The following is a 25,424-nucleotide window of genomic DNA, read 5'->3' as shown; positions in this document are numbered from 1 at the left end:
CCTGAACCACGTAAATGTCTCCTGAACATATGGGACCCGAATTATCTCGACACGGTCAATTCTGGGGAACGATAGGTATCATGGTTGCTAAGAGAGATATAGCTCAGAAATGGGGTGCAACAGAATCGCCTACGATGGCGCAATGGTGTAGGAATATGGATATGCTGATGATGACTGAACGCGCAGTATATACGATCAGAGCTAGTCCACGTAAGTGGAATAAAATCTGGACTCCTTGGAATGTATATAGAGGGAACTTGTGTGAACCACTGCCAGAAGAGGACATTATATGCCCTGATGAGGAGGATGGAGAGGAATGAGACTGGTTAACTGTGCAACTACACAATACTAGTGATAGAAAGCACATTAGTTATTGGTAAAGACATGATGTGTCACCTCTGATGTGATCGGTGTGTTGTGAGACATGTATTAATGAAACATAATGATGTCTAACTTGTCAGAAATGCCACTGTTTATGTTTGATTATCGCATAATAAAACAATAAAAAATGTTTAAAAAAAAAAAAAGAAATGCTTCTATGAAAGTGCCTTACCTTTTTTTTAACAAGCACTGGTGCACCCCCTGCCCCCTTCAATGGAAATAGCAGGAAGTGAATAAGCAAGTAAAAGATGCAAAATGCATTCCTGGGGCTTCCTTACCACTCTCACTCTCTCTTCTACTCCTAAAGCAATTCTAAAAGTTCCTTCTCGTAGATTGTATGCAGTATCATATACATGCCGATTGGTACATGCCCCATCATGCCCAAAGAAAGCGTACAAAATAAAAACACAAAATGACGTATTTGTGGAAAGCCACAAACACGTTGATTTATCTATGCCTTCTATTTTTAGCTCTTTTCCTTTCTCTGAAGGAAAGGAGGCGTTATCAACTCTGTTTAGTAATCATTTCTTAGAAAATCATTTTTAAGCAGTGAGATGGGGTAATTGAGACATATTTGCAGAATTAAACGTCAGATAATTCACTTTTCACCACCTTCTTTAAAGCATGTCAGAAATTCTATCTACAAACCCATCGAGCATAGTGAGGCATTTATTGTCAATGCTGAGGGAGTTCGGGACTAATAAACGAAATTTGAGAACAAGCCTTGGTCCATCGCCCCACATATATATTATTGTATTAATGTAAATGTAAAACATCTATTATTGGAAAGAAAAAGCAAGGAAATAAAACACTACTGTTTTTATTTAATGAAGTAAACAAATATATTTTCGTTGCCACAGGATTCTACTTGCGCCGCTAAAGATCTTGCTATATTTGTGATGACTGCACATAAGTTAAAGGAATTGTTCCGCGGGAAACCACACCAACGCCTTCAGGTCACTTACATCGAAATAAACCTGGAAATGTTAAAAACTGAATGCCCACCACTGGAGGTATGATTTTCTAACTATATAACTTATTCTCATCATTAGTGGCTACATATTCGATGCATCTCATTTATTAAACCCTTCTTGGATATCTAAACTCAGCCACTTTCTCAAAGCCATTATTTACTTGGGAGCATTTGGTAAGATCTGAAAATGAGCTCTTAACTTGTTGGACTCCTTAGCTCTGTCATGTCTAGTACATGAAGGAAAAGAAAAGGCGCCCCGTGAAGGGACAACCTGACAAAACGACCGTACTAGAGAGCTGTGAAACCAGGGCTTGAGAGGGGAAGTCCCATTCATTAGCTGGGCACCACGACTGGTGCTGTTGGGGTGGAATATACATGTTTGTCTGTCGGTGAGATGTGGAATCCCCCACCCCATCAACCTCTGATGAGCCTATTTTTTTTTAACATTGCGTCTCTTCGCGCTCAAGATTTAATAACTTTTTTCCTCTCAAACTGCCAAGCAATGTCCTCTCTGAACAGCAGCACTAGCAACCCAAGGCCGGTCAGGGCACAACCTGTTTTGGGTTGCTTATGTCTCGGTTCAGGTTGGACCTGGCCTGGCTGTTCCGACTTGAGCAGGGTCAAGACTGATCTGCATATGGATGGGTCCAGACTGAGTTGTCATGGTAGTCAAAAGTACAATTGGGTGGAATGCTACTTTGAGTGATTGCCAGTGGTTGGACTTATTGCAAGCATCCCTCCCATCACCTTTTGTGTGTTTGATGAACCACCCTAAGTGGCCAAGGGTATGCCAGAACGTGGGTCTCTGGCTCACTATATGACTGTGGGCACATGCTACACCCAACTGAAGATCCCCATTCAGGGTGAAACCATTCTTGGGTTGCTTGTGTTCTAGTTCAAGGAGAACCTAGCCTGGGCTATGCATAGTTAACTCTGATACCTTCTGCACAGGCTTGTCAAAATATCTTCTGATACAATTCCAATGAGCTGGCATGGAATACCATGATCAGAGCAATCTATGTGTAATCAACAAATTGAGAGCACCAGTAAGCTAAATGTCAAAGTGGAGCCATCATCTTCTGTGTGCCAAAGCACCCCTTTCCAATAACCCCCAACAAGACTTGACCTAGAGGCTTGCATAGTGATGTTTTTAGATGACATGCTGAATTACTTTTGAGATCTCATGATGACTGGTACTTCCTGACTGCAAGGCAGACCTGTGTCCTTGTGGCAGTATCACTGAGGAGAGCGTCAAATCTGTAAGAGCGGTGCCACCTGCAGAGAATCCAAGCGCTTGTGCTGAAAACTCGAGAAAGCATGGTAGAACTGCAAGATCCCGGAAGCATGCATCACCTACAGGACCGTCACTACAGCACACGCCCAACTCATCTGCTCCATGAAGAGGAACTTCATCCATGACAGAAGTCTCTACAACTCCAAGGAACTCTTCAACATCATACAAGAATTCACCAGACCCCCCCAGCGAAACATCTGACGTCCCTCCCTCCCAGGACCTCGGCTACATACTCGGGTCCTACTTCCACCACAAGATCAGGACTCTCTATGACAACTTCGACAAACAGAACCAAGGCACCAACCCAATACCTTCCAACAGCAACTCCACGCAGCCGACCATTCTTGCCTTGACCCCTGTCACCACAGAAGACACAGCAAAGATCCTGAGGAGCAAACATTGCGGAGCACCCACTGACCCCTTCCCGCCACACATCTTAAACAGGGCCACCTCCTCCATCGCACCAGAACTACAATGGACAATCAACTGCACCCTTGAAACAGGCATGTTCCCCCATGACTCGAAATGCACAAAACTACAGGCCCATCTCCCTCCTCTCCTTCGCCGTCAAAGTCACTGAGAAGATCGTCAACATCCAGCTGATGAACTTCATAGAATCCAACGATATCCTCAAGACATCTAAATCCAGCTTCCACAGCAACCACAGCACCAAGACCGCACTCTTGAGACCCTCATGGGTGAGTAGGGCGCTCTATAAATCCCAGATTGATTGATTGATTGAGAGATAAGAGACTGAGACGAGTGCTGTACCTACATTAAACTCTGTGATTCAAGGGGGCATGGCCAAGATGATGGCCAGAAAAGAAGTGTTTTATGGTCTCTGCGGCCCGCCAAGAAATCCCTTTGCAATTCCCTTTGTCTGGGGGGTGAGGACTGGGCTCCAGAAGACCATCTAATCCCCTGGAGGAGCAGTGAGCCCCAAGAGCTAGCGCAGGTTGCCCACGAAAGGGAGAGAGAGTTGTGGCCTACCTGGATTGACATGTGGGCGGAGGCGTTGAGGTGATCCCCCGACCCCCCTTTTTCTGGGCCGCTCCCCCAGGGTGGGAGACAGCCAAGAATGAGAGATGGCACACATTGAATATGACGGGAGCTGAACCCAGACTGGCTGCTGGTGAGGAGAGGCCTGAGCGCCTGGTGACCAAAGCCTCCATCGCAGAGAACGAGGGGTGGTAGCCCTAGAGCCGACAAGCACCGGAGCCGGGCACTGCACTGCCCTGAACGGTACAGGACTGCAGAGGAGACCTTCGGCTCCTGCAGAAAAGGAGTCCAGTGATCGAGCGGAAGAGCTCCCTTACAGTGCCCTAGTAGGTCCTTGGGCCCGCAGGGAGGCACAGTTGGCGGGTCGCTGACGCAGGCCCTGCTGGGTGGAGGAGCCGGAGCTCCTACAGGCAACGAAGCTTTGACTGTGGACGGCGCGGCCCAAGGAATTCAAGGCTACATCAACAGCTCCCCCTCAGTGCATACTGCACGGTGTAAGCAGTGAACAGATGGTGAGTGCAGGGTGCGGTGGGGGAATCCAAGGAATACACCTGGGTCATGGGTCTCTCTCGGCGTGGAGAAAGGGCAGTTGGTTGACAGCACACACAGAGGCGGAGGAGGACTCCAGAGGGAGAACAGCAGTGGGTAGATGTGGCTGTGGCCCGCGGCACGCCGATCCGGCTCAGGTCTGAGCATACTGATCTTGGGGAATGGCGCCTTCGCAGCTGCTAACCTAGGCCTGTCGAGTAGCCCCAATAGTCACGACTAGCGCATGGAACTAGGGGGTGCATACTGACTGCGCAGCACGCCTGATGACATAAGCCCGGCCCCTCTCCTGGAGGTGAACAGAGCCTCTTGTTGACAGTGGGCCCTTCCTCAGTTGACACGAGATTCATGCACTGATGGGCAGGGGCAGCAGACCTGTGGGACACATTTGAATGGTGCCAACGCCTCCCAAAGTGCCGGCTCCAGGAGGGCGCACGCCCAGCCAGGCATAAGGAGTTGACCCCCACATCAACCCAACACATCCTAGCCAAGAGGGATGTATGACAGTACAACGCATGCTTTTACCACGCATGCTGTTACAACGCAGTTTTTACAACGCATGCTTTTACAACGCATAGCGCTTAGGGGTGCTGGATAGTGAATAGTTTAATTTACTATTCCAACTCCAGTCCCCGTGGATAGTAGGGAAGGTGTTGGATAGTAAATTAAATCTATTCCCTATCCTAGAGCGCCCCCCAGCGCAATGCGTTGTAATGACATGCGTTGTAATAGTTGCGTGGTAAAAGCAATGCATGGTAAAAGTTGCGTTGTAAAGGATGTTTTCCAGCCAAGAGCCAGGGTCTCAACGGCACCAGAGGCACGGCAGCCTAAGGCCAGCTACACCCGAGCTGCGCTGCGGCGGAAATAATGGCAAGCGCCTGGCTGAAAAAAGAACGTTATGCAAAGGATATGGTCCTGAAACAGTCCACGCTGGGAGCTGCCTAAAAATATGGGCCAATACGCAGAGGGACTGCAGGGAGGGCGTGAAGGAAAGGATGCCCCAGCTACCAAAGCCTTCATGACTGCATTATTCACATCCTTATGGGAAGATCTTCAAGAAATCACAGGGCAACTCTCAGCTGACCTCAGGGAGGTAAAGCGCGATGTTGAGGAAATAGGCGAACATGTGGCGACTCTTGATGAACACAAAACCGGACAGGACAAAGAGCTGGAAATGATGCAGCAAGAAATCCTACGGCTCAAGGAGCAGCATATTGAGTTACAGGGCCACACGGAAGACTTTGAAAAACGGCCCTCTTTCGCCAGGCGTTGGGCACTCCCCTTTGCCCACCCGATTCTAAACACACACCCCTACCTTGCACATCATCAGTTAAGCACCATGGGTAAGGATCTCAAGGTTATTTGCCTCAACGTATCAGTAAAATGCTCTGGCCTTCTCTCCTTGCTAGAAAACGCTGAGGTTGATATCTGCATGTTGCAGGAAACCCATCTGCTATCTCAAGACCATGCCGATTCCCACACCAATATTTGTCCTTGAGCACAGCTAGAGAAAAATGGAGTAGCTATCCTGTTTGTCGCTAAATTCAAGGTGAAGGTCCTTTCAACTCTATATTAGGTGAAGGAGAGGGTTCTTCAGTTAGAATTCAGTGGGGTTCCACTCTTTTCACCCTAATCAATTTCTGCATGCCGAACACCAATCAGGAGCCCCTCATTGTTAGGACCCTCTCGGAGGGGCTAGCATCGCCCGACGCAGCGATTCTAGTGGGAGGCAACTTCAATTTAGTGATGGACAATGTCAAGGATCGCTCTTGCTAGAGAACTGCAGAGATAGGGGCCCTCTCCCCAGAGGGTAAACAATGGTTCGTAGAGAATGGGCTGCATGATGTCTGGTGCCTTCGCCATCCAGAAACTCAAGATTACACACACTAGCGCACAAATCCTACGCGCACCTAGACCACTTCCTAGCTCCACAGCGCTTTTGCCTAGGGTGCGAGAGGCATCTATAGAGCCAGGATCACTGTCTGACCAGAGTCACCATCCAATCAGATGAGGCCAGTCACAAATATGCGAGGTGACACCTTTGGGAGGGCCTGCTGCAATCACCAAGCACGGTGAAGGAGATACTTGCAAAGATTGTAGAATACATACAACACAATGATAGGGAGAACACTTCCCTGGTGACGATATGGGAGGCCCTGAAGTTAGTAGTGAGGGGAGACTTTCTGGCTGTACCATCCGCTGGCAATAGGAAGTGCTGGGAAACCCGACAGAACATAGAACAGGAGGTGAGAGAGCTGGAGGCAATACATAAGAGCACAGGTGTGCCGAGAGTCTGGAGAGAACCTGAGAAGAAAAGGATCCCCCTAAAGCATCTAGACCTGGATAGGTCAGAATATGCGCTACTCTGCCTATGTCACAAGTTTTACCTGAGCAGCACAAATGCAGGAGGTTGCTTGCTCATAGACTTAGAGTTAAGACTATGGCGGAGGCTATACCATTCATTAAGAAGCCCTTGGGCTAGGAAGTGCACTCAGACTCTCAGATATTGGAAACATTCAGGCAGTTCTACCAGTCATTATACACCGGGGAGGATACAGTGCAGCGAGACGCCTATGCGTACCTGGAGGCAAGTAAACTCACATGTCCCAGAGGAGCAGGCTAGCCAACTTGACGAGCCCATACGTCCGGAGGAAGTTATTTCGGCCATTACTAGGCTATAATTGAACAAAGCCCCAGGCCCGATGGGTACCCCGCTCTGTTATAAAAAAACCTTCTGCATGGAGTTGGCGCCTTTGCTGACGCAACTATTCAACTCCTTTTTGGAGAGCGGCAAAGCAGCAATCTCGATGATCCTCAAGCCTCACAAGGATCCAAGTTTGTGCGGTTCCTACCACCCAATATCACTGCTTAACTTGAACGCAAAACTCTTCGCCGGAATATTGGCGCCCCGTCTGAACCCATTGATCGCGGGCTTGATCGGCCCCGACTATGCAGCGTTAATCCCCACTCGCCAGGGGGGAGATAATACAAAGTGACTCCTACATCTTATGGATAGTGTATGTAGATCTCACAAGGAAGCCTTATTTCTGTCGATAGACGCGGAGAAAGTGTTTGACAGTGTACGGTGCAGCTACCTGTTTGATGCTCTCTGTTGCTCTGGCTTCGGTGAGCGCTTTATAAAATGGGTCCAATGTATCTACCGGGCCCCTCAGGTGTTCGTCAGAGTGAATGGGGCATCCTCTGCACCCTTTCCGATAACCAGGGGCACGAGGCAGGGGTGTCCACTTCCGCCCTTCTTTGCTCTATACATGAAGCCATTTGCCCAACAGATCCAGGACCACCCACAAATACAGGGGCTATGATTTGGAGGCGATATCCATAAGATAAGCCTATATGCGGATGACGTAATTCTATCACTCTCGGAACCGCTCACCTCTTTGCCTGCCCTCTTGACTGAGATGGAGGCCTTCTGGAAAGTCTCGGGATTTGAAGTAAATCTGAGCAAGTCACAGGTTCTTAACCTATCCTCCTACTAGGCACATGAAGAGATCCTAAAGGAGATATTCCCTCTGCAATGGGCGTAGCAACCGCTTGCCTGGCTATTCCTCTGGCTCCAATGCCATCAAAAACACTGGAGCTGACCTAGTCGGCTCTAGTGGAGCAAAAGGCGAGAACCCTGGACATATTGTTGAGGCTAAAACTGGTCTGGCTCCGACATATAGCAGCAGTAAAAATTACAGTGATATAGTGAGTTCTATATATTTTCCAGACTCCACCTCTGGTTCCCCCTCCGAAAGCTCTGTGCACTATACAATTAGCTATCAACAAATTTGTCGGGGGAGAGAAAAGGGCATGATTACCCATATCCCAAATGACGTAGTCTAAGCAAGTCGGAGGAGTGGGCCTGCTGTTGGTGCATAGATATCTTCAAGGCTCCCACCTCTGTTATATTGTTAAGTGGAATTGTCCACTCTCAGAAAGCACTGGACCTTTATGGATCAGACAGTAGCTGGAGCAAACATATGGAGGGAGGCGTGGCTTCCATGTGAACTAGGGGCCTGGGGTCTCTACTCTTCCTCAGTTACCGCGGCACACTAAAAGTATGGGATACTGTGACACTAAAAAGAGGCCTGACGACATACCCCTCCCTGACGTCTCCGATAGTAGACAACCCAGACTTCCCACCAGGCTGCAAGTTGGAGGTCTTTCAGAGGTGGAAAGAAGCAGGGTGTAAAAGGGTGGGCTTGCTGTTTGATGTTGATGGCATCCTTCCCTATGAACAACTGAGATCGTACTATGATCTACCTCTAGTCCGATGTGTTTCACTACCTCCAACTCAGACACTGGGTCACTTCCCCACCCTACCTAGAACAAGCTTCTCGGCTGATGACTTCTTTCGAGAAATGGTTAATATGCAAAAAAGATGTTAAGCACCAGATCTCAGAACTGTACTCTATGTTGGCCACTGGGCAGGAAGGGAGGCATACAAATGTTAATGTTAATGTTAATGTTAATGTTAAGCTAAACTTATAAAGCGCACTGACAACATAAGTTTCCTGGTGCTAAATGATGATTGGAAGGCGGCGACAGAAAGACTAATTGGACTTAGAGAAGAGCCAGGTTTTCAGACTCTTTCTGAAGCTCATCAGGGTGTCAGAGGTCTTAATTGCCAAGGGGAGGGAATTCCACAGCTTGGGTGCCAAGTAACTGAATCTGCGGCCTCCCAGCTTTTTGAGTTTAACCACAGGGGTGACCAGAAGGTGAAGATGGGCTGAGCGAAGGTTGCGGACCGGGCAGTACGTGACAATGAGTGACTTCAGAAAATCTGGACACTTGCACTGAAGGGCCTTATACATTAAACAGCCAATCTTAAAAGCAGCCCTCTGTTCAATTGGCAGCCAGTGCAGTTTGTGTGACAAGGGTCTTGCTGATTGCCATTTTGGGGTTTTATGAATGAGCCTTGCTGCCTGGTTTTGCACAATCTGTAGACGATGGAGTAGGGACTTGGAAAGGCCTATGTAGAGGGAGTTAGAAAAATCAAGACGGGAAAGAACAAGGGAAATGACGACTTGCACTAGTGCATCATGCGAGAGCAAATGAGAGATTTTCCGAATTTTCCGTAACTGAAACATACTGGCCGAAATAACAGCTCCTACATGGGTTTTAAGAGAGAGATCGGAATCAATGGTAACGCCCAGGCTCTTAAACGAGCCAGCGGGGCTAGGAGATGTGCCTAGCTCTATTGGCCAGAACTGTGGGCCCCAGTGAGCCGCACTGTTGCCAGGCAGGATGAGTTCCGTTTTCTCCGGGTTTAATTTGAGCTGATTATGGATCATCCATTGCTGAATGTGGAGCATCACTGCCTGAAAATCAGATGCAGCATCAGGGGAGTCCAAGGGGAAAATGATCTGCATGTCATCAGCATAGGTGAGGACAGTGCATTTCCAATTTCTCAGTGAGTGGATCAGTGGCCGGAGATACAGATTGAACAATAAAGGTGAGAGGCAGGATCCCTGCGGGACTCCACATGTTGTAGACACCTGAGTTGCTGTAAAGGGGCCTAGATGGACCGTTTGCCCTCTGACCAAGAGGAAGGACTTAATCCACTTACGGGCAGGGCCCTGGATGCCAGCTTGTCCGACGCGGTGGAGAAGAATGTCATGATCCACCGTGTCGAACGCGGCCGACAAATCCAGGAGTACTAGTGCCTGTGGGGATCCCCTGTCTGCATTCCCCCGAAGAACATCCAAGACTTTCAGGATAACCGCCTCAGTGGAATGCGCTGGCCTAAAGCCAGCTTGATTAAGTTCCAGAAAGCCGGAGTTCTCTATGAATGTCGACAGGCATGTAGTTACATGGGCCTCCAGAAGTTTAGACATGTAGGGCAAGAGGGAGATAGACCGGTAGTTAGCGGGGTTGGCTCCCAGTTTTTTTCAAAAGGGGAACTAATATAGCCTCCTTGAACGCACTGGGGACCGTACCAGTACTCAGAGAGGCGTTCAGGAGGGGGAGAATGCTGTCAGGTAGGGAGGAAAAGACTGCTCGAGGAACTGGAGGGGGACAGCAATCCTTGGGAGACCCCGATTTGATACGGGTTGTGAGCTCCGAAAGAGTGCTGGGGGTTATAACTGAGAATTGGGTAAGGGAGCAAGGGTTAAGAGGGAGAGAGTCTAACAGACTAGCAGAGACGGGGGAAGAAATGGTGTTCTTAATGTCCACAATTTTCTGAATAAAACAGATATTGAGCGCATTACAGGTTTCTTGGTTCGGGGCCTGGGTGGGGAGAATTCTGTGATCCGATGAGAAGTCATTCATAATTTTGAAGACTTCTTTAGATTTATTACGGGCTGAAAGGATTCTTTCAGAGACATGTGAGGCCTTTGCTCTAACAATTGCATTTTTATATTCTTTATGGGCCATCACAAACAACAGTCGGTCCGAATTGGAGTAATCACGCCTCCAGTTACGTTCTAATTGGCATAGCTTCAGCTTTAATGCTTTAAGTTCCCCAGAGAACCATCGGTGGGAGTTGCCATGTCTGGCATGTGCAAATTTAGTGAGAGGGGCAAACCTGTCACTAGCTGTTTGCAGCCAGCTAGCAATCCCACTCTCCATAGAGTCAACACCTGATTCAGGGTCAATAATGGGACAAGTGTTGGTCACAAAATCAAGGAACCCTTGGGAGTCATAGGAGTTCCATTTGCGGGACAATCCACCAGCTAAAATAGGGACCTTGGCCCTACCTTCAATTGCGATAGTGACCTCTATCAGGTGGTGGTCCGACCAGAGACAAGGGGAAATAAGCGGACGGGATAAAACTAAATTATGAGTCCAAATATGGTCGAGAATATGACCCTTAGTGTGGGTGGGTTCAATGATATGCTGTATCAAATTAAGACTAGTCAAAATTTCAAATAATTCCATGGCATGTGGTCCGGCATGGTCATTATCGAACCAAAAGTTAAAATCGCCAAATATAGCGATTCTAGTATGGTGAGTCAGCAGGTCAGCTACCTGTTCACTCAGAGAAATGGGGAACGAAGGCATCGACTGGGGGGCGATAGAGCAATACGAGAGCGAGGACACCGGCATCGGTCTCCAAATTAATGACTATATTGTCTACCCCAGGCAACGTCAGTGAAGCGGTGGCAATAAATTAAATTTTTTTATGTATAATGGCCGCTACCCCTCCTCCGGGGCGACTAGATGGTCGGTTCGCGTTAAGAATGTAATAATCAGGAGGGAGGGCCGCAAAGACATCCGGATGGAAGTCTAGCTGGTGTTTCACCATAGAGCGTGTGTTAAGATAGAGCACCCGAAGCGGTGTGTCATTGCTTAATGCCTGTAGTGATGTTTTCGGAGGAGAACGGGTAGCTCCATACTCACTCCTGACACATGGGCTCGGCGCATTCCGAGAAATTGCCAGGTGTGTGATACGCTCATGCGTGCCTGGAGATAACAAGATGTCCGATGACTGTAACTCTCTGAGCGCCTCCGCTGGGTAAGTGATGGATTGCCCAGAATTCCTGGCCCCTGGGCCCGGACAGGCGCTGACGGGCGCAGACGGGCTTGCCTTTGGCGCGCCCGCTGCGCCCGTCCACTGCGCTCCCGTGAGAGGTGCTGCATTTAGGCCGGAACAACCCGCCTCCAGGCTCCACCCTGTGAAGGCCGATTAGCTGAGGCCTTCGGGAAGTGAGCAGGGGGGTGTTAGGAAGGGAGTCGCGATTCGGAGTGAGTGACCAAACAATTTTAAAAATACATACAAATTATTAAATCAATTTGTCTTATTTAAAAAGCACGTTTTCGCCAAATGAGACAGCACAAATAGTACAACCAGCGCGCGCCGACAATCAAAATTGTCTGCTTGCTGCTGAAGGATGGCTTTTCTACTAAGAGCCCGCCTCCAGGCTCCACCCCGTAAAGGCCGATTGGCAGAGTCCTCCGGGAAGTGAGCAGGGGGGTGTTAGGAAGGGAGTCGCGATTCGGAGTGAGTAACCAAACAATTTTAAAAATACATACAAATTATTAAATCAATTTGTCTTATTTAAAAAGCGCGTTTTCGCCCAATGAGACAGCACAAATAGTACAACCAGCGCGCGCCGACAATCAAAATTGTCTGCTTGCTGCTGAAGGATGGCTTTTCTACTAACAGCCCGCCTCCAGGCTCCACCCCGTAAAGGCCGATCGGCTGAGGCTTCCGGGAAGTGAGCAGGGGGGTGTTAGGAAGGGAGTCACGATTCGGAGTGAGTAACCAAACAATTTTAAAAATACATACAAATTATTAAATCAATTTGTCTTATTTAAAAAGCCCGTTTTCGCCAAATGAGACAGCACAAATAGTACAACCAGCGCACGCCGACAATCAAAAACGGTTCAACTACGCTGGAGCTGGGAAGGGCCCTATCGGACAAAGATTGGGATAACATCCACTACATGGCACACCACACAGCCCAAAACACCGCTGGAGCCGAAAAAGCATACAAAGTTACATCTTATTGGTATCTCGCAGTGGCCCGCATCCATAGCTGGGACAAAAGTCACACTGAGAAATGTTGGAGGGGTGTGGCCTTTCCTGCTCTCTGGTGCATCTTCTCTGGCACTCCCCAAAGCTGGGGCACTTCTGAAAGGGGGTGCTGAACGATATTGACAAAGCCTTTGATACAGAGATCCCACGCTTCCCGGCATACTCAATTATGGGTCTACCAAATGTACCGACATTTCCCCTTCGCTCACTGAGGGGAGGCAGATGGCACTGGTGTTACTAGCAGCACGAAAAACACTCCTTGCGCAATGGGGCAACATGAATGTCCCAGACCACACGGCCTGGCTACATAGACTTTGGCTAACTCTAGCCATGGAACGCCTCTCACTAGTCCAGGCAAGACCTATACAGAATTATGGGCCCCTTTCATCCAACTGTCAAAATACCTCAGGGAGGTAACATGCCCCAAATATCTCCAAATATTGGGTCTGATCCCTGAGGCAAAGTAGTGGGACAGCCTATAAAATAAGGCTGATAGTTCATGATGAACGGTTAACTGTGAGTTTATCCATGACTAGCGCAGAACCTCTTTTTTTCCTTTTTGTGGTGGGAGGGAGGGATATTTTTCTTTCATTCATGTGTTGCTATTAGTTTAGATTTTTATTATCGTAGATAGGTTTGTCCACACAATCCAGACACCACTGCCAGCCTCTGGGTTGTAGGCATTGAAGCTGTGTAAACATGACTCGTTCTTAGACCTCATGCTGCCGGCCAATGTGGTTGTAGGCACACAGCTGTGTAATGCTTCAGGATTGTCTCTCAAAATTATTAAAAGATTGGTTCCATAAACTCTGTGATTCTACTGGCTCAAAACACTGCTGGACAGTAGGTCGAAACATTAGAGTCTTCAGGTGCATGGCTTGTTGTTTTATGGCTCCACTGACTGTGTACGTACAGCAGGGAGCCACAGTGGTGAGGCCTGTGGACAATGGCCGTGCGTCCATTAGAGCGCTGGGGCGCTGCCCGACTACACACAATCAGGGCGCTGTGTCACTAAATGAACTTAAACAATTTAAGCAAATTTTTACTCCAGACCACTCGAATAATTAATCCGAATAATTAATCCGGCCGGCGGCAGCAGGTCACCGGGCCACACCCAACGCAGTCAGGCATGCAATGGCTCTGAAGGGGATTGGGCACGCACTGGCAGCAAGCACAACAACATGAAACAATGGTCAGTGGTGGTGGTCTAGCAGTGCGCATGTTCAGTTTTCGGCTGATCATTTTTCGGACCAGCCCGAACATGCGCACTACGGCTACACATTAGGAGACTGAGGGTTGTTTCATGACACAGCCCCCGGTCTCCTAATTAGCGGAGAGTATCCCCAGCTCAAGTCAATCCTGGTGCTGTTGGAGCACTGTCTGGAGACTGGATTAGCTCGCAGACCTCCTGAGCATTGGGCGCCACGCGTGGGCATTGTGGACGCCATTTCCAGCTACAGTCAGACTCGTGGCTTGGGGAGACGCAGTGCACAGCAGATGGTGTGTGCAGTCCAAAGATTAAATGAGACTTCACCTAACTTGAAGGCTTGAAGCTTTCCCCCAGTTCGGACAATGCCCTGCATCCTCAACGGGCAGGTATGTGATAGAAACGTAGCAGGCTCCATGGGGAAGCAAGTAAGCAACTCGCTCGGGTCTGAAAATCCAAAGGGGTGCTGAAAAGGGAACATTTTATTAGCATTTTGGAGGAAAATGTAACTCAAGGTTTATATTTTCATCACTTTTAATTTGATGTTATTATTATTATTGATATTATTTTTTTCAAACCCTATGTTTATTATTATCTATTGCTGCTATGTCCATTTTAAAATGTAATTATCGAGTCACAGTGCATTAGGTTGTATTTTGCATTTTCCACGTATCTGTAGGGGAGCAGAGCAGGGGCATGATGCAATATGCCTGATTTGCATATCCCAAATTAATTAGTGTGGAGGAGCAGGTTTAAAGTAATAATAATTATAACACATGACAATCTACTAAGATTTGGTGCTCTGCTCTTTTTCCAAGCTCTGGCACACAATTTGGTTCAGAGTTGTGCCATGCACACCTTTTAACCCTAGCACAAAGCTGTTGCTATGTCTAGCTTATGTTTTGAATATGCTTAGACTAAAACTTTTCCCACTTTGTATATGTACTGTATCGTGCTGCACACATGCGAACTGGGAAATGTTTGGAGAAAAGAAACATTTATCTTACTTTGTGCCTAACTCAAGGAGGAATAGTTATTTTTTTTAATTTTTTTTTGTCCTCATTTCGCCCTTGGTGACCAAATAGTAGTGCGTGGAGATGGACATACTGTCACAGATAAACTGGTAGGGGCACTAAATGGTGATGATAGGTGAGTCACCCCTCAGTAAAAATTACCAAACTCCAACAACACACAATTTTGGAACAACCGACAGGGAAGTATGCTGCAATAAGATATCCAATCCTGTATCAAAATCGCCCTATTGGGTATACAGACGTGCAAACAAATGTCAAGCAGCGTAATCATTGGACCTTGGGGAAAAAGAAAAAAAAACAAAAAACCCAGGAGGCATAGTTATTGATACAAAGCTCTGTCTACAAACGTTATTAGATAGTACTTTGCATCAAAAGCCACGGTAGTAGCATGGAAGCATCCATACACCACTCACGGAACACCTCATTGACGCAAAGTAGCATGGAGCACTACTTTCTGTTGCTTTTCGACAACTTTCCAAAAGTAAATCCCAAACCAGCACTTTGCTCCAGTTTATGTCACTGTTGGTGAGTTGTCTCCAGCACTCAGTATTAAGTATTAATACATCTGGCCCTCTGTTTGTTCCACTGTGAAACAGGTGGTGCTCCTCCTCTGTTCTAACTTTGCGTGGAGTGCTGCCGCTGTGGACTCAGTGAAGGTGAGCAGGTTTGATTGGTACAGATTAATCTGTGAATTAGCCACTCTGGGACCAGAGACCAATCCTTTGGTCTTGAAACCAACAGGCAGATGTACGAAGTTGCATGTTTACGATTTCCCCATAGAGTATTTTAGTGATTCACTATTAGAAAAACGGAAAATGTGATGTACAACAGTGTATTTGATACTGTTAGCAATTAGCAGTGGGTCGCAAATGGACCTGCGGTATACCTCTATGCAGATGACATCCTGCTCACGTTCTCGGATTTGCACCGATCTTTACCATCTCTGTTCCAAATTATTGTTGGTTTCGCCTCCTTTTCTGGTGCTAAAATTAATTGGGATAAGAGTGAAGCACTCCCCGTCTCTGACAGTACCACAAAATCGGTCATAGAAGGGTACCCCTTCCACTGGCAACCCTCACAGCTTAAATACCTTAGTAACTTGGTGAATGAAGGTATGTCATGAATGGCCTCGGAAACTTAAATCCACTGCTTACTCAGATGCAACATGACTTCGAGAAATGGAAAGTGCTACGGCTTTCGATGTGGGACAGAGTGCAAGCTGTGCGCATGGTCACACTCCTGTGCTTTATCTGTACCCTCGGGATGCTTCCCATCCAGGTACCTCTCACTTCGCTGCACCTAATATTCCAAGATCCAATCTTTCATGTGGAGCTCCTTGAAGGCACGTCTAGCCGTGCTAAAACTAAAAGCCCGGTGCTCCAGACTGAACTGTTGTATCATCCGGGATCAATGCTCTTCTCCCTATGGACATCAGTGCCATCACAAACAACAACAAGCATTGGAAATGCAATAGGTCTTGCAGCATTAGAGTTAGTGCTTTTAGAATTGTTTATGGGTTTTTTTGTAAATCTTTAGCATTTTTGTTTCCTGTAGCCAATGCTAAAGAATTACAAATAAAAAAAGCCATAAACAATTGTAAAAGCTCTAACTCAAATGCTCCGAGACCTATTGCACTGTGTGAGGGTGAGGGGTTTGAGGGTGAGTGAGAGTGAGGGTGAGTGAGGGTGAGGGTGAGTGAGGGGTTGAGGGTGAGTCAGAGTGAGGGTGAGTGAGGGTGAGTGAGGGTGAGGGTGAGTGAGGGTGAGTGAGGGTGAGTGTGATTTAGGGTGAGTGTGAGTTAGGGTGAGTTAGGGTGAGGGGTTGAGGGTGGGTGAGGGTGAGGGGTTGAGGGTGAGTGAGAGTGAGGGTGAGTGAGGGTGGGTGAGGGTGAGTGAGGGTGAGGGGTTGAGGTTGAGGTGTTGAGGGTGAGTGAGGGTGAGGGCGAGTGAGGTGTTGAGGGTGAGTGAGGGTGAGGGTGAGGGGTTGAGGGTGAGGGTAGGTGAGGGGTTGAGGGTGCAATCGATAGAGTGAGGGCGATAAATAGATACATATAGTGAGGGCGATAGATAGATACATAGAGTGAGGGCGATAGATAGATACATAGAGTGAGGGCGATAGATAGATACATAGAGTGAGGGCGATAGATAGATACATAGAGTGAGGGCGATAGATAGATACATAGAGTGTGGGCGATAGATAGATACATAGAGTGAGGGCGATAGATAGATACATAGAGTGAGGGCGATAGATAGATAGATAGATAGATAGATAGATAGATAGATAGATAGATAGATAGATAGATAGATAGATAGATAGATAGATAGATAGATAGATAGATAGATAGATAGATAGATAGATAGAGTGAGGGCGATAGATAGATACATAGAGTGAGGGCGATAGATAGATACATAGAGTGAGGGCGATAGATAGATACATAGAGTGAGGGCGATAGATAGATACATAGAGTGAGGGCGATAGATAGATACATAGAGTGTGGGCGATAGATAGATACATAGAGTGAGGGCGCTAGATAGATACATAGAGTGAGGGCGATAGATAGATACATAGAGTGAGGGCGATAGATAGATACATAGAGTGAGGGCGATAGATAGATACATAGAGTGAGGGCGATAGATAGATACATAGAGTGAGGGCGATAGATAGATACATAGAGTGAGGGCGATAGATAGATACATAGAGTGAGGGCGATAGATAGATACATAGAGTGAGGGCGATAGATAGATACATAGAGTGAGGGCGATAGATAGAGATAGATAGATAGATAGATAGATAGATAGATAGATAGATAGATAGATAGATAGATAGAGCGATAGATAGATAGATAGATAGATAGATAGATAGATAGATAGATAGATAGATAGATAGATAGATAGATAGATAGATAGATAGATAGATAGATAGATAGATAGAGCGATAGATAGAGCGATAGAGCGATAGATAGAGCGATAGGGCGATAGATAGAGCGATAGATAGATAGAGTGAGGGCGATAGATACATAGAGTGAGGGCGATAGATACATAGAGTGAGGGCGATAGATAGATAGACAGATAGATAGAGTAAGGGCAATCGATAGAGTGAGGGCGATAGATAGAGGGAGGGCGATAGATGGATAGAGGGAGGGCGATAGATGGATAGACAGATAGATAGAGTGAGGGCAATCGATAGAGTTAGGGCGATAGATAGACAGACAGATAGAGTTAGGGCGATAGATAGATAGATAGAGGGAGGGCGATAGATAGAGGGAGGGCGATAGATAGACAGACAGATAGAGTGAGGGCGATAAATAGATACATATAGTGAGGGCGATAGATAGAGTGAGGGCGATAGATAGATAGATAGATAGATAGATAGATAGATAGATAGATAGATAGATAGATAGATAGATAGATAGATAGATAGATAGATAGATAGATAGATAGATAGATAGATAGATAGATAGAACATATTTGTTTTGGTATGCATGGTGAATTTCGTTTTGTTTAGTATGAGTGATTTTAATGGAAATGGTCATAACATATTTAGGTGTATTTTTGTTATTGATTAACCCTGGTATGACTTCCGCTTACACCCTTATCATTTAATATGAATGTGATTCACAACTCGGCAATGCAATTGAGGAACCGGTTCTGCTCTCTGGGAAACCCAGGCTTCACAGGTGTTCTTGAAGTCGTGTACTTTATATGTACCAAAAATAAAATACCTTCAAAGTAGATCCTTAGCTTTGTGTCCATGTTCCTGGAGCTGAAGCTAATTACTTCACACGGAGCCCCGAGACAGTTGTCAGTTACATGTCCCTGAGCGATCTTAAGAAACGCTCAAAATGTATTTGACTAAGTGGAAAACTGGGGACAACTCCCCCCTTGTGAATGAATATAAGCCTAAAGCCCGGATCACATTGTGTCAGGAAAGCAGGGCATTGCGAAACATAAGTGAAGGCACGCAGAAAATAAAATCGAAAAGCGGCTGCCATTGCTCAAGGGCAACGTTCCGAGAATGGTGTGTGCAGCGGCCATCATTGCAAATCAAATGAAAGTGAAAGTGCAGACGGCATGGAGAAAGTGTTAAGTGTGTCAGCAAGCATGTGGTGAAAAGCAATCAATGTTTAGGTTGGGGCTCCTGCTCCTAGATTAACAAAAGATGGTGACACAGATAGTAATCAAAGTCCTTCCTGCCGGACTGGTAAACTGATTGCTGAAGGAATGTTTCCCACAAGGAAACAAATCATGGCAGCTGCCTGCTGTTTCCACCTCCCGGGACTTAAGCAAACTACTTTGAAACACACTATTTTTTACATATATAACTTTCATTGTAGTTGTGCACTTTTGAGCACTCACGTGTCTTTTCATTCCCATGTCACTAGTGCACAAGTATCATTTAATTAAGTAACAGTAACAGCGCTTAGACACGTTAGGAATGTGGTATGAAGTGTTATATAAAAGACGAGTTATTGATATTATAATTTGAAACTCAGCCTTTGCTCTCACGTTGTAAGGACTCGGCAGTTTTAAATCAGAGCCACATTTCAAATATATTCTTCGCATTTCCCAATAAAACACAGAATGATCAAAGAGGCTATATATATAACCCCTATACAGATCTTGGTGCTCAAAAATTCATTAAACTGTTCAGCATTCCACTGTACAATCTCATACCTTTCGTCTTCACAAACTCCAGAATACTGCAGACCTTGGGATGTCAACGCGCTGTAATTGCCTACCAATGTCAATTTATCAACCGTAGAAGGATAAAAGGCAGAGTCGGCCCTTACACGATTCAACCCGTCCACACCAGATGTCAGCAACGAGTGTTGAAGCCACTAAGCAAACTACTTTCGAACGCACTATTTTTTATATATATATGGAACTTTTGTAGTAGTTGTGCGCTTTTGAGCACTCGTGTGACTATATTCCTGTGTCACTAGTGCACACGACCCTGCCCTCTGCAAATTTCTGAAAGAGCACTTGGTGGGCGAGTGGGCATTAGGAGTACCAAAGGGCCCATGCGGGAGTGAGGTGGGAGGGCACTACGGGCATCGCTAGAGGTGGGAGGGCATGGCTGGAGGTGGAAGCGAGGTGGGGGTGCTCTGCCGGCATCGCTTGAGGTGGGAGGGCATGGCTGGAGGTGCGAGGGAGGTGGGGCCACTGCGGGCTTCGCTGGCGGTAGGAGGGCATGGCTAGAGGTGGGAGGGAGGTGGGGGGGCACTGCGGGCTTCGCTGGGGGTGGGAGGAACGTGGGGTGGCACTGCAGGCATCACTAGAGGTGGGAGGGCATGGCTGGAGGTGGGAGGGAGGTGGGGGGCACTGCGGGCTTCGCTGGAGGTGGGAGAGAGGTGGGGGGCACTGCGGGCAACTCTAGAGGTGGGAGGGCATGGCTGGAGGTGGGGAGGGCACTGCGGGCTTCGCTGGAGGTGGGAGGGAGGTGGGGGGCACTGCGAGCATCGCTAGAGGTGGAAGGGCATGGCTGGAGGAGGGGAGGGCACTTGCGGGCTTCGCTGGAGGTGGGAGAGAGGTGGGGGGGGCACTGTGGGTTAGCTGGAGATGGGAGGGAGGTGAAGGGGCACTGCGGGCTTCGCTAGAGGTGGGAGGGAGGTGGCAGCACTGCGGGCTTTGCTGGAGGTGGGAGAGAGGTGGGGGGCACTGCGGGCTTCGCTGGAGGTGGGAGGGAGGTGGGGGCACATACTCTAACATACTAAGTTTTAATTTAACACACTTAATGTGTGCATGATAAAACATAGCACGCAAGCCAACATTTTCAAATTAGATCACAGGGAAGAGGTATGTATTAAAGAATATTTAAAGCAATGTTCTAACTTACTATCTATCTAATGTTCTCCTCATGTATCACTACTGCTCCTATTGTGAAGCGCTTACCTTCAGGTAAAGTCCCGCTATATAAAAATGCATAAAATAAATGTAAACTAAAATAAATAAACTTAGTGGGAGCGAATAGACTTTACACAGGGTTAGCGGATCCTGCGTACAAAGGGCCTTACATTTTATAGGCATAGTTGCAAACAGTTTTTCAATGTAGTGAATGGTTTCAATCCACTATTGTGACGTCGCAAAGCTGAGACCTCTTCGCCGCCCTTTAAATGGTCATCAACAAGACAATGAGGTGGAGCAGGGCGGATAAAACAGGATTAAACGCAGAATTTGCGCTAACACTGCTGTGTTTAGCCGGGACGGCGCGGACGCCATGGGTTAGACTGTGAGGTAAACAACAATGAGAAACTGCACAACAAGGGCTGATGAGAGAGGATGGGACAGTGCTATATTTAAAAAATATATATGTCACTGAAATATCTTCAACCTAATAACATCAGGAGTGAGACATATAGTGAAGAGAGTGAGGCGGGGGAAAGGAGGAAACACGGGGAATCGAGAGGGAAAGAAGAGATGGCGAGGCAGAGGGAAGGGGAGAGAATGAGGTGAAGTAAGAGGGATAGGGAGAGACAAAAGGAAGACAGACTGCAACAAACAAGACGGAGGGCATTGCTGTGGGGAGGGGGGGTAGGAGAAGTGCGACACGGCCGCAGCAGGGGGCGGAGCGGGGAGAGAAATGTAATTGACACGGCCGGCCGGTCGTGAAACTGAAAGCATGGCCGGCCGGCCGTGAAAGCCTTTGATGCGGCAGGGGGAAATGCGAGACGGCGGGAAGGGGGCGGAGCGGGTAAACAAAGACGGACATGCACGCGCCCGTGACTTTTAAGGTCAATGCGCATGCGCATAAGCTTAATGCGCATGCGCATTGACCTTAAAAGTCACGGGCACTGCAAGGAATCGCCACGATTCCTTGCAGTGCAGATAAAGAGTGGATAACTCGCAATACTCTCGCCTTGCTCGATGCGCATGCGCATCGACAGGCGAGACCTAAAAAGAAGGCTGATACCTTAACGACTTGGAAACACATGCTCACTCAGACCACCCACATCACACTCATGTATCACAGGAAAAGTAGCATCTCACTACCCCTTGCTCTCTCCGTCACCTCCACCCCATTATTCATGTACTTATTTCACTAAAATGCCAATGCCATTCATATTTTCATATTATTACTGTTACCAGCTATTGCATTTAATCGGCAGATGTTGACTCTTCACGATGTGTAATTGTATGACTCTTTATTACAATAAAAAATTACAATACAAAAATGATATATATATTCTGGGGTAGGTCGCAATTTGTGACCCATTGTGAATGGCCATAATTACAGGGAAGGTGGCCTGCTGTGGCCAGCTGACCACCATGTCTGTGATTGTTTTTTAAGTAGAGCATTTTTTTTTTTGTAATGCATAGCATTATGCAGGGCATGGCTGGAGGTGCGAGGGAGGTGGATAGATAGATAGATAGATAGATAGATAGAGCGATAGATAGATAGATAGAGCGATAGATAGATAGATAGAGCGATAGATAGATAGATAGAGCGATAGATAGATAGATAGATAGATAGATAGATAGATAGATAGATAGATAGATAGATAGATAGATAGATAGATAGATAGATAGATAGATAGATAGATAGATAGATAGATAGATAGATAGAGCGATAGATAGAGCGATAGAGCGATAGATAGAGCGATAGGGCGATAGATAGAGCGATAGATAGATAGAGTGAGGGCGATAGATACATAGAGTGAGGGCGATAGATACATAGAGTGAGGGCGATAGATAGATAGACAGATAGATAGAGTAAGGGCAATCGATAGAGTGAGGGCGATAGATAGAGGGAGGGCGATAGATGGATAGAGGGAGGGCGATAGATGGATAGACAGATAGATAGAGTGAGGGCAATCGATAGAGTTAGGGCGATAGATAGACAGACAGATAGAGTTAGGGCGATAGATAGATAGAGGGAGGGCGATAGATAGAGGGAGGGCGATAGATAGACAGACAGATAGAGTGAGGGCGATAAATAGATACATATAGTGAGGGCGATAGATAGAGTGAGGGCGATAGATAGATAGATAGATAGATAGATAGATAGATAGATAGATAGATAGATAGATAGATAGATAGATAGATAGATAGATAGATAGATAGATAGATAGATAGATAGATAGATAGATAGATAGATAGATAGATAGATAGAACATATTTGTTTTGGTATGCATGGTGAATTTCGTTTTGTTTAGTATGAGTGATTTTAATGGAAATGGTCATAACATATTTAGGTGTATTTTTGTTATTGATTAACCCTGGTATGACTTCCGCTTACACCCTTATCATTTAATATGAATGTGATTCACAACTCGGCAATGCAATTGAGGAACCGGTTCTGCTCTCTGGGAAACCCAGGCTTCACAGGTGTTCTTGAAGTCGTGTACTTTATATGTACCAAAAATAAAATACCTTCAAAGTAGATCCTTAGCTTTGTGTCCATGTTCCTGGAGCTGAAGCTAATTACTTCACACGGAGCCCCGAGACAGTTGTCAGTTACATGTCCCTGAGCGATCTTAAGAAACGCTCAAAATGTATTTGACTAAGTGGAAAACTGGGGACAACTCCCCCCTTGTGAATGAATATAAGCCTAAAGCCCGGATCACATTGTGTCAGGAAAGCAGGGCATTGCGAAACATAAGTGAAGGCACGCAGAAAATAAAATCGAAAAGCGGCTGCCATTGCTCAAGGGCAACGTTCCGAGAATGGTGTGTGCAGCGGCCATCATTGCAAATCAAATGAAAGTGAAAGTGCAGACGGCATGGAGAAAGTGTTAAGTGTGTCAGCAAGCATGTGGTGAAAAGCAATCAATGTTTAGGTTGGGGCTCCTGCTCCTAGATTAACAAAAGATGGTGACACAGATAGTAATCAAAGTCCTTCCTGCCGGACTGGTAAACTGATTGCTGAAGGAATGTTTCCCACAAGGAAACAAATCATGGCAGCTGCCTGCTGTTTCCACCTCCCGGGACTTAAGCAAACTACTTTGAAACACACTATTTTTTATATATATAACTTTCATTGTAGTTGTGCACTTTTGAGCACTCACGTGTCTTTTCATTCCCATGTCACTAGTGCACAAGTATCATTTAATTAAGTAACAGTAACAGCGCTTAGACACGTTAGGAATGTGGTATGAAGTGTTATATAAAAGACGAGTTATTGATATTATAATTTGAAACTCAGCCTTTGCTCTCACGTTGTAAGGACTCGGCAGTTTTAAATCAGAGCCACATTTCAAATATATTCTTCGCATTTCCCAATAAAACACAGAATGATCAAAGAGGCTATATATATAACCCCTATACAGATCTTGGTGCTCAAAAATTCATTAAACTGTTCAGCATTCCACTGTACAATCTCATACCTTTCGTCTTCACAAACTCCAGAATACTGCAGACCTTGGGATGTCAACGCGCTGTAATTGCCTACCAATGTCAATTTATCAACCGTAGAAGGATAAAAGGCAGAGTCGGCCCTTACACGATTCAACCCGTCCACACCAGATGTCAGCAACGAGTGTTGAAGCCACTAAGCAAACTACTTTCGAACGCACTATTTTTTATATATATATGGAACTTTTGTAGTAGTTGTGCGCTTTTGAGCACTCGTGTGACTATATTCCTGTGTCACTAGTGCACACGACCCTGCCCTCTGCAAATTTCTGAAAGAGCACTTGGTGGGCGAGTGGGCATTAGGAGTACCAAAGGGCCCATGCGGGAGTGAGGTGGGAGGGCACTACGGGCATCGCTAGAGGTGGGAGGGCATGGCTGGAGGTGGAAGCGAGGTGGGGGTGCTCTGCCGGCATCGCTTGAGGTGGGAGGGCATGGCTGGAGGTGCGAGGGAGGTGGGGCCACTGCGGGCTTCGCTGGCGGTAGGAGGGCATGGCTAGAGGTGGGAGGGAGGTGGGGGGGCACTGCGGGCTTCGCTGGGGGTGGGAGGAACGTGGGGTGGCACTGCAGGCATCACTAGAGGTGGGAGGGCATGGCTGGAGGTGGGAGGGAGGTGGGGGGCACTGCGGGCTTCGCTGGAGGTGGGAGAGAGGTGGGGGGCACTGCGGGCAACTCTAGAGGTGGGAGGGCATGGCTGGAGGTGGGGAGGGCACTGCGGGCTTCGCTGGAGGTGGGAGGGAGGTGGGGGGCACTGCGAGCATCGCTAGAGGTGGAAGGGCATGGCTGGAGGAGGGGAGGGCACTTGCGGGCTTCGCTGGAGGTGGGAGAGAGGTGGGGGGGGCACTGTGGGTTAGCTGGAGATGGGAGGGAGGTGAAGGGGCACTGCGGGCTTCGCTAGAGGTGGGAGGGAGGTGGCAGCACTGCGGGCTTTGCTGGAGGTGGGAGAGAGGTGGGGGGCACTGCGGGCTTCGCTGGAGGTGGGAGGGAGGTGGGGGCACATACTCTAACATACTAAGTTTTAATTTAACACACTTAATGTGTGCATGATAAAACATAGCACGCAAGCCAACATTTTCAAATTAGATCACAGGGAAGAGGTATGTATTAAAGAATATTTAAAGCAATGTTCTAACTTACTATCTATCTAATGTTCTCCTCA

The 25,424-nt window shown here is 47.1% G+C and overlaps 1 protein-coding gene across 1 annotated transcript in view; it reads left to right on the top strand.

Moving 5' to 3' along the window:
- Positions 1 to 25,424, top strand: part of LOC147702991 (uncharacterized) — a 137,824-nt gene that overhangs the window by 13,159 nt on the left and 99,241 nt on the right. Inside the window, exon 3 of the mRNA XM_086928858.1 lies at positions 1,242 to 1,394. Within this exon, the coding sequence (XP_086784984.1) occupies positions 1,242 to 1,394 (153 nt within the window). The remainder of the gene's footprint in view (positions 1 to 1,241; positions 1,395 to 25,424) is intronic.

The sequence above is a fragment of the Lissotriton vulgaris genome, chromosome 7 (assembly GCF_964263255.1).
Source record: "Lissotriton vulgaris chromosome 7, aLisVul1.2, whole genome shotgun sequence".
In the NCBI taxonomy this organism is placed as follows: domain Eukaryota; kingdom Metazoa; phylum Chordata; class Amphibia; order Caudata; family Salamandridae; genus Lissotriton; species Lissotriton vulgaris.
The sequence above is the reverse complement of the archived record's forward strand: the minus strand, read 5'-3'. Positions and strand labels throughout refer to the sequence as shown.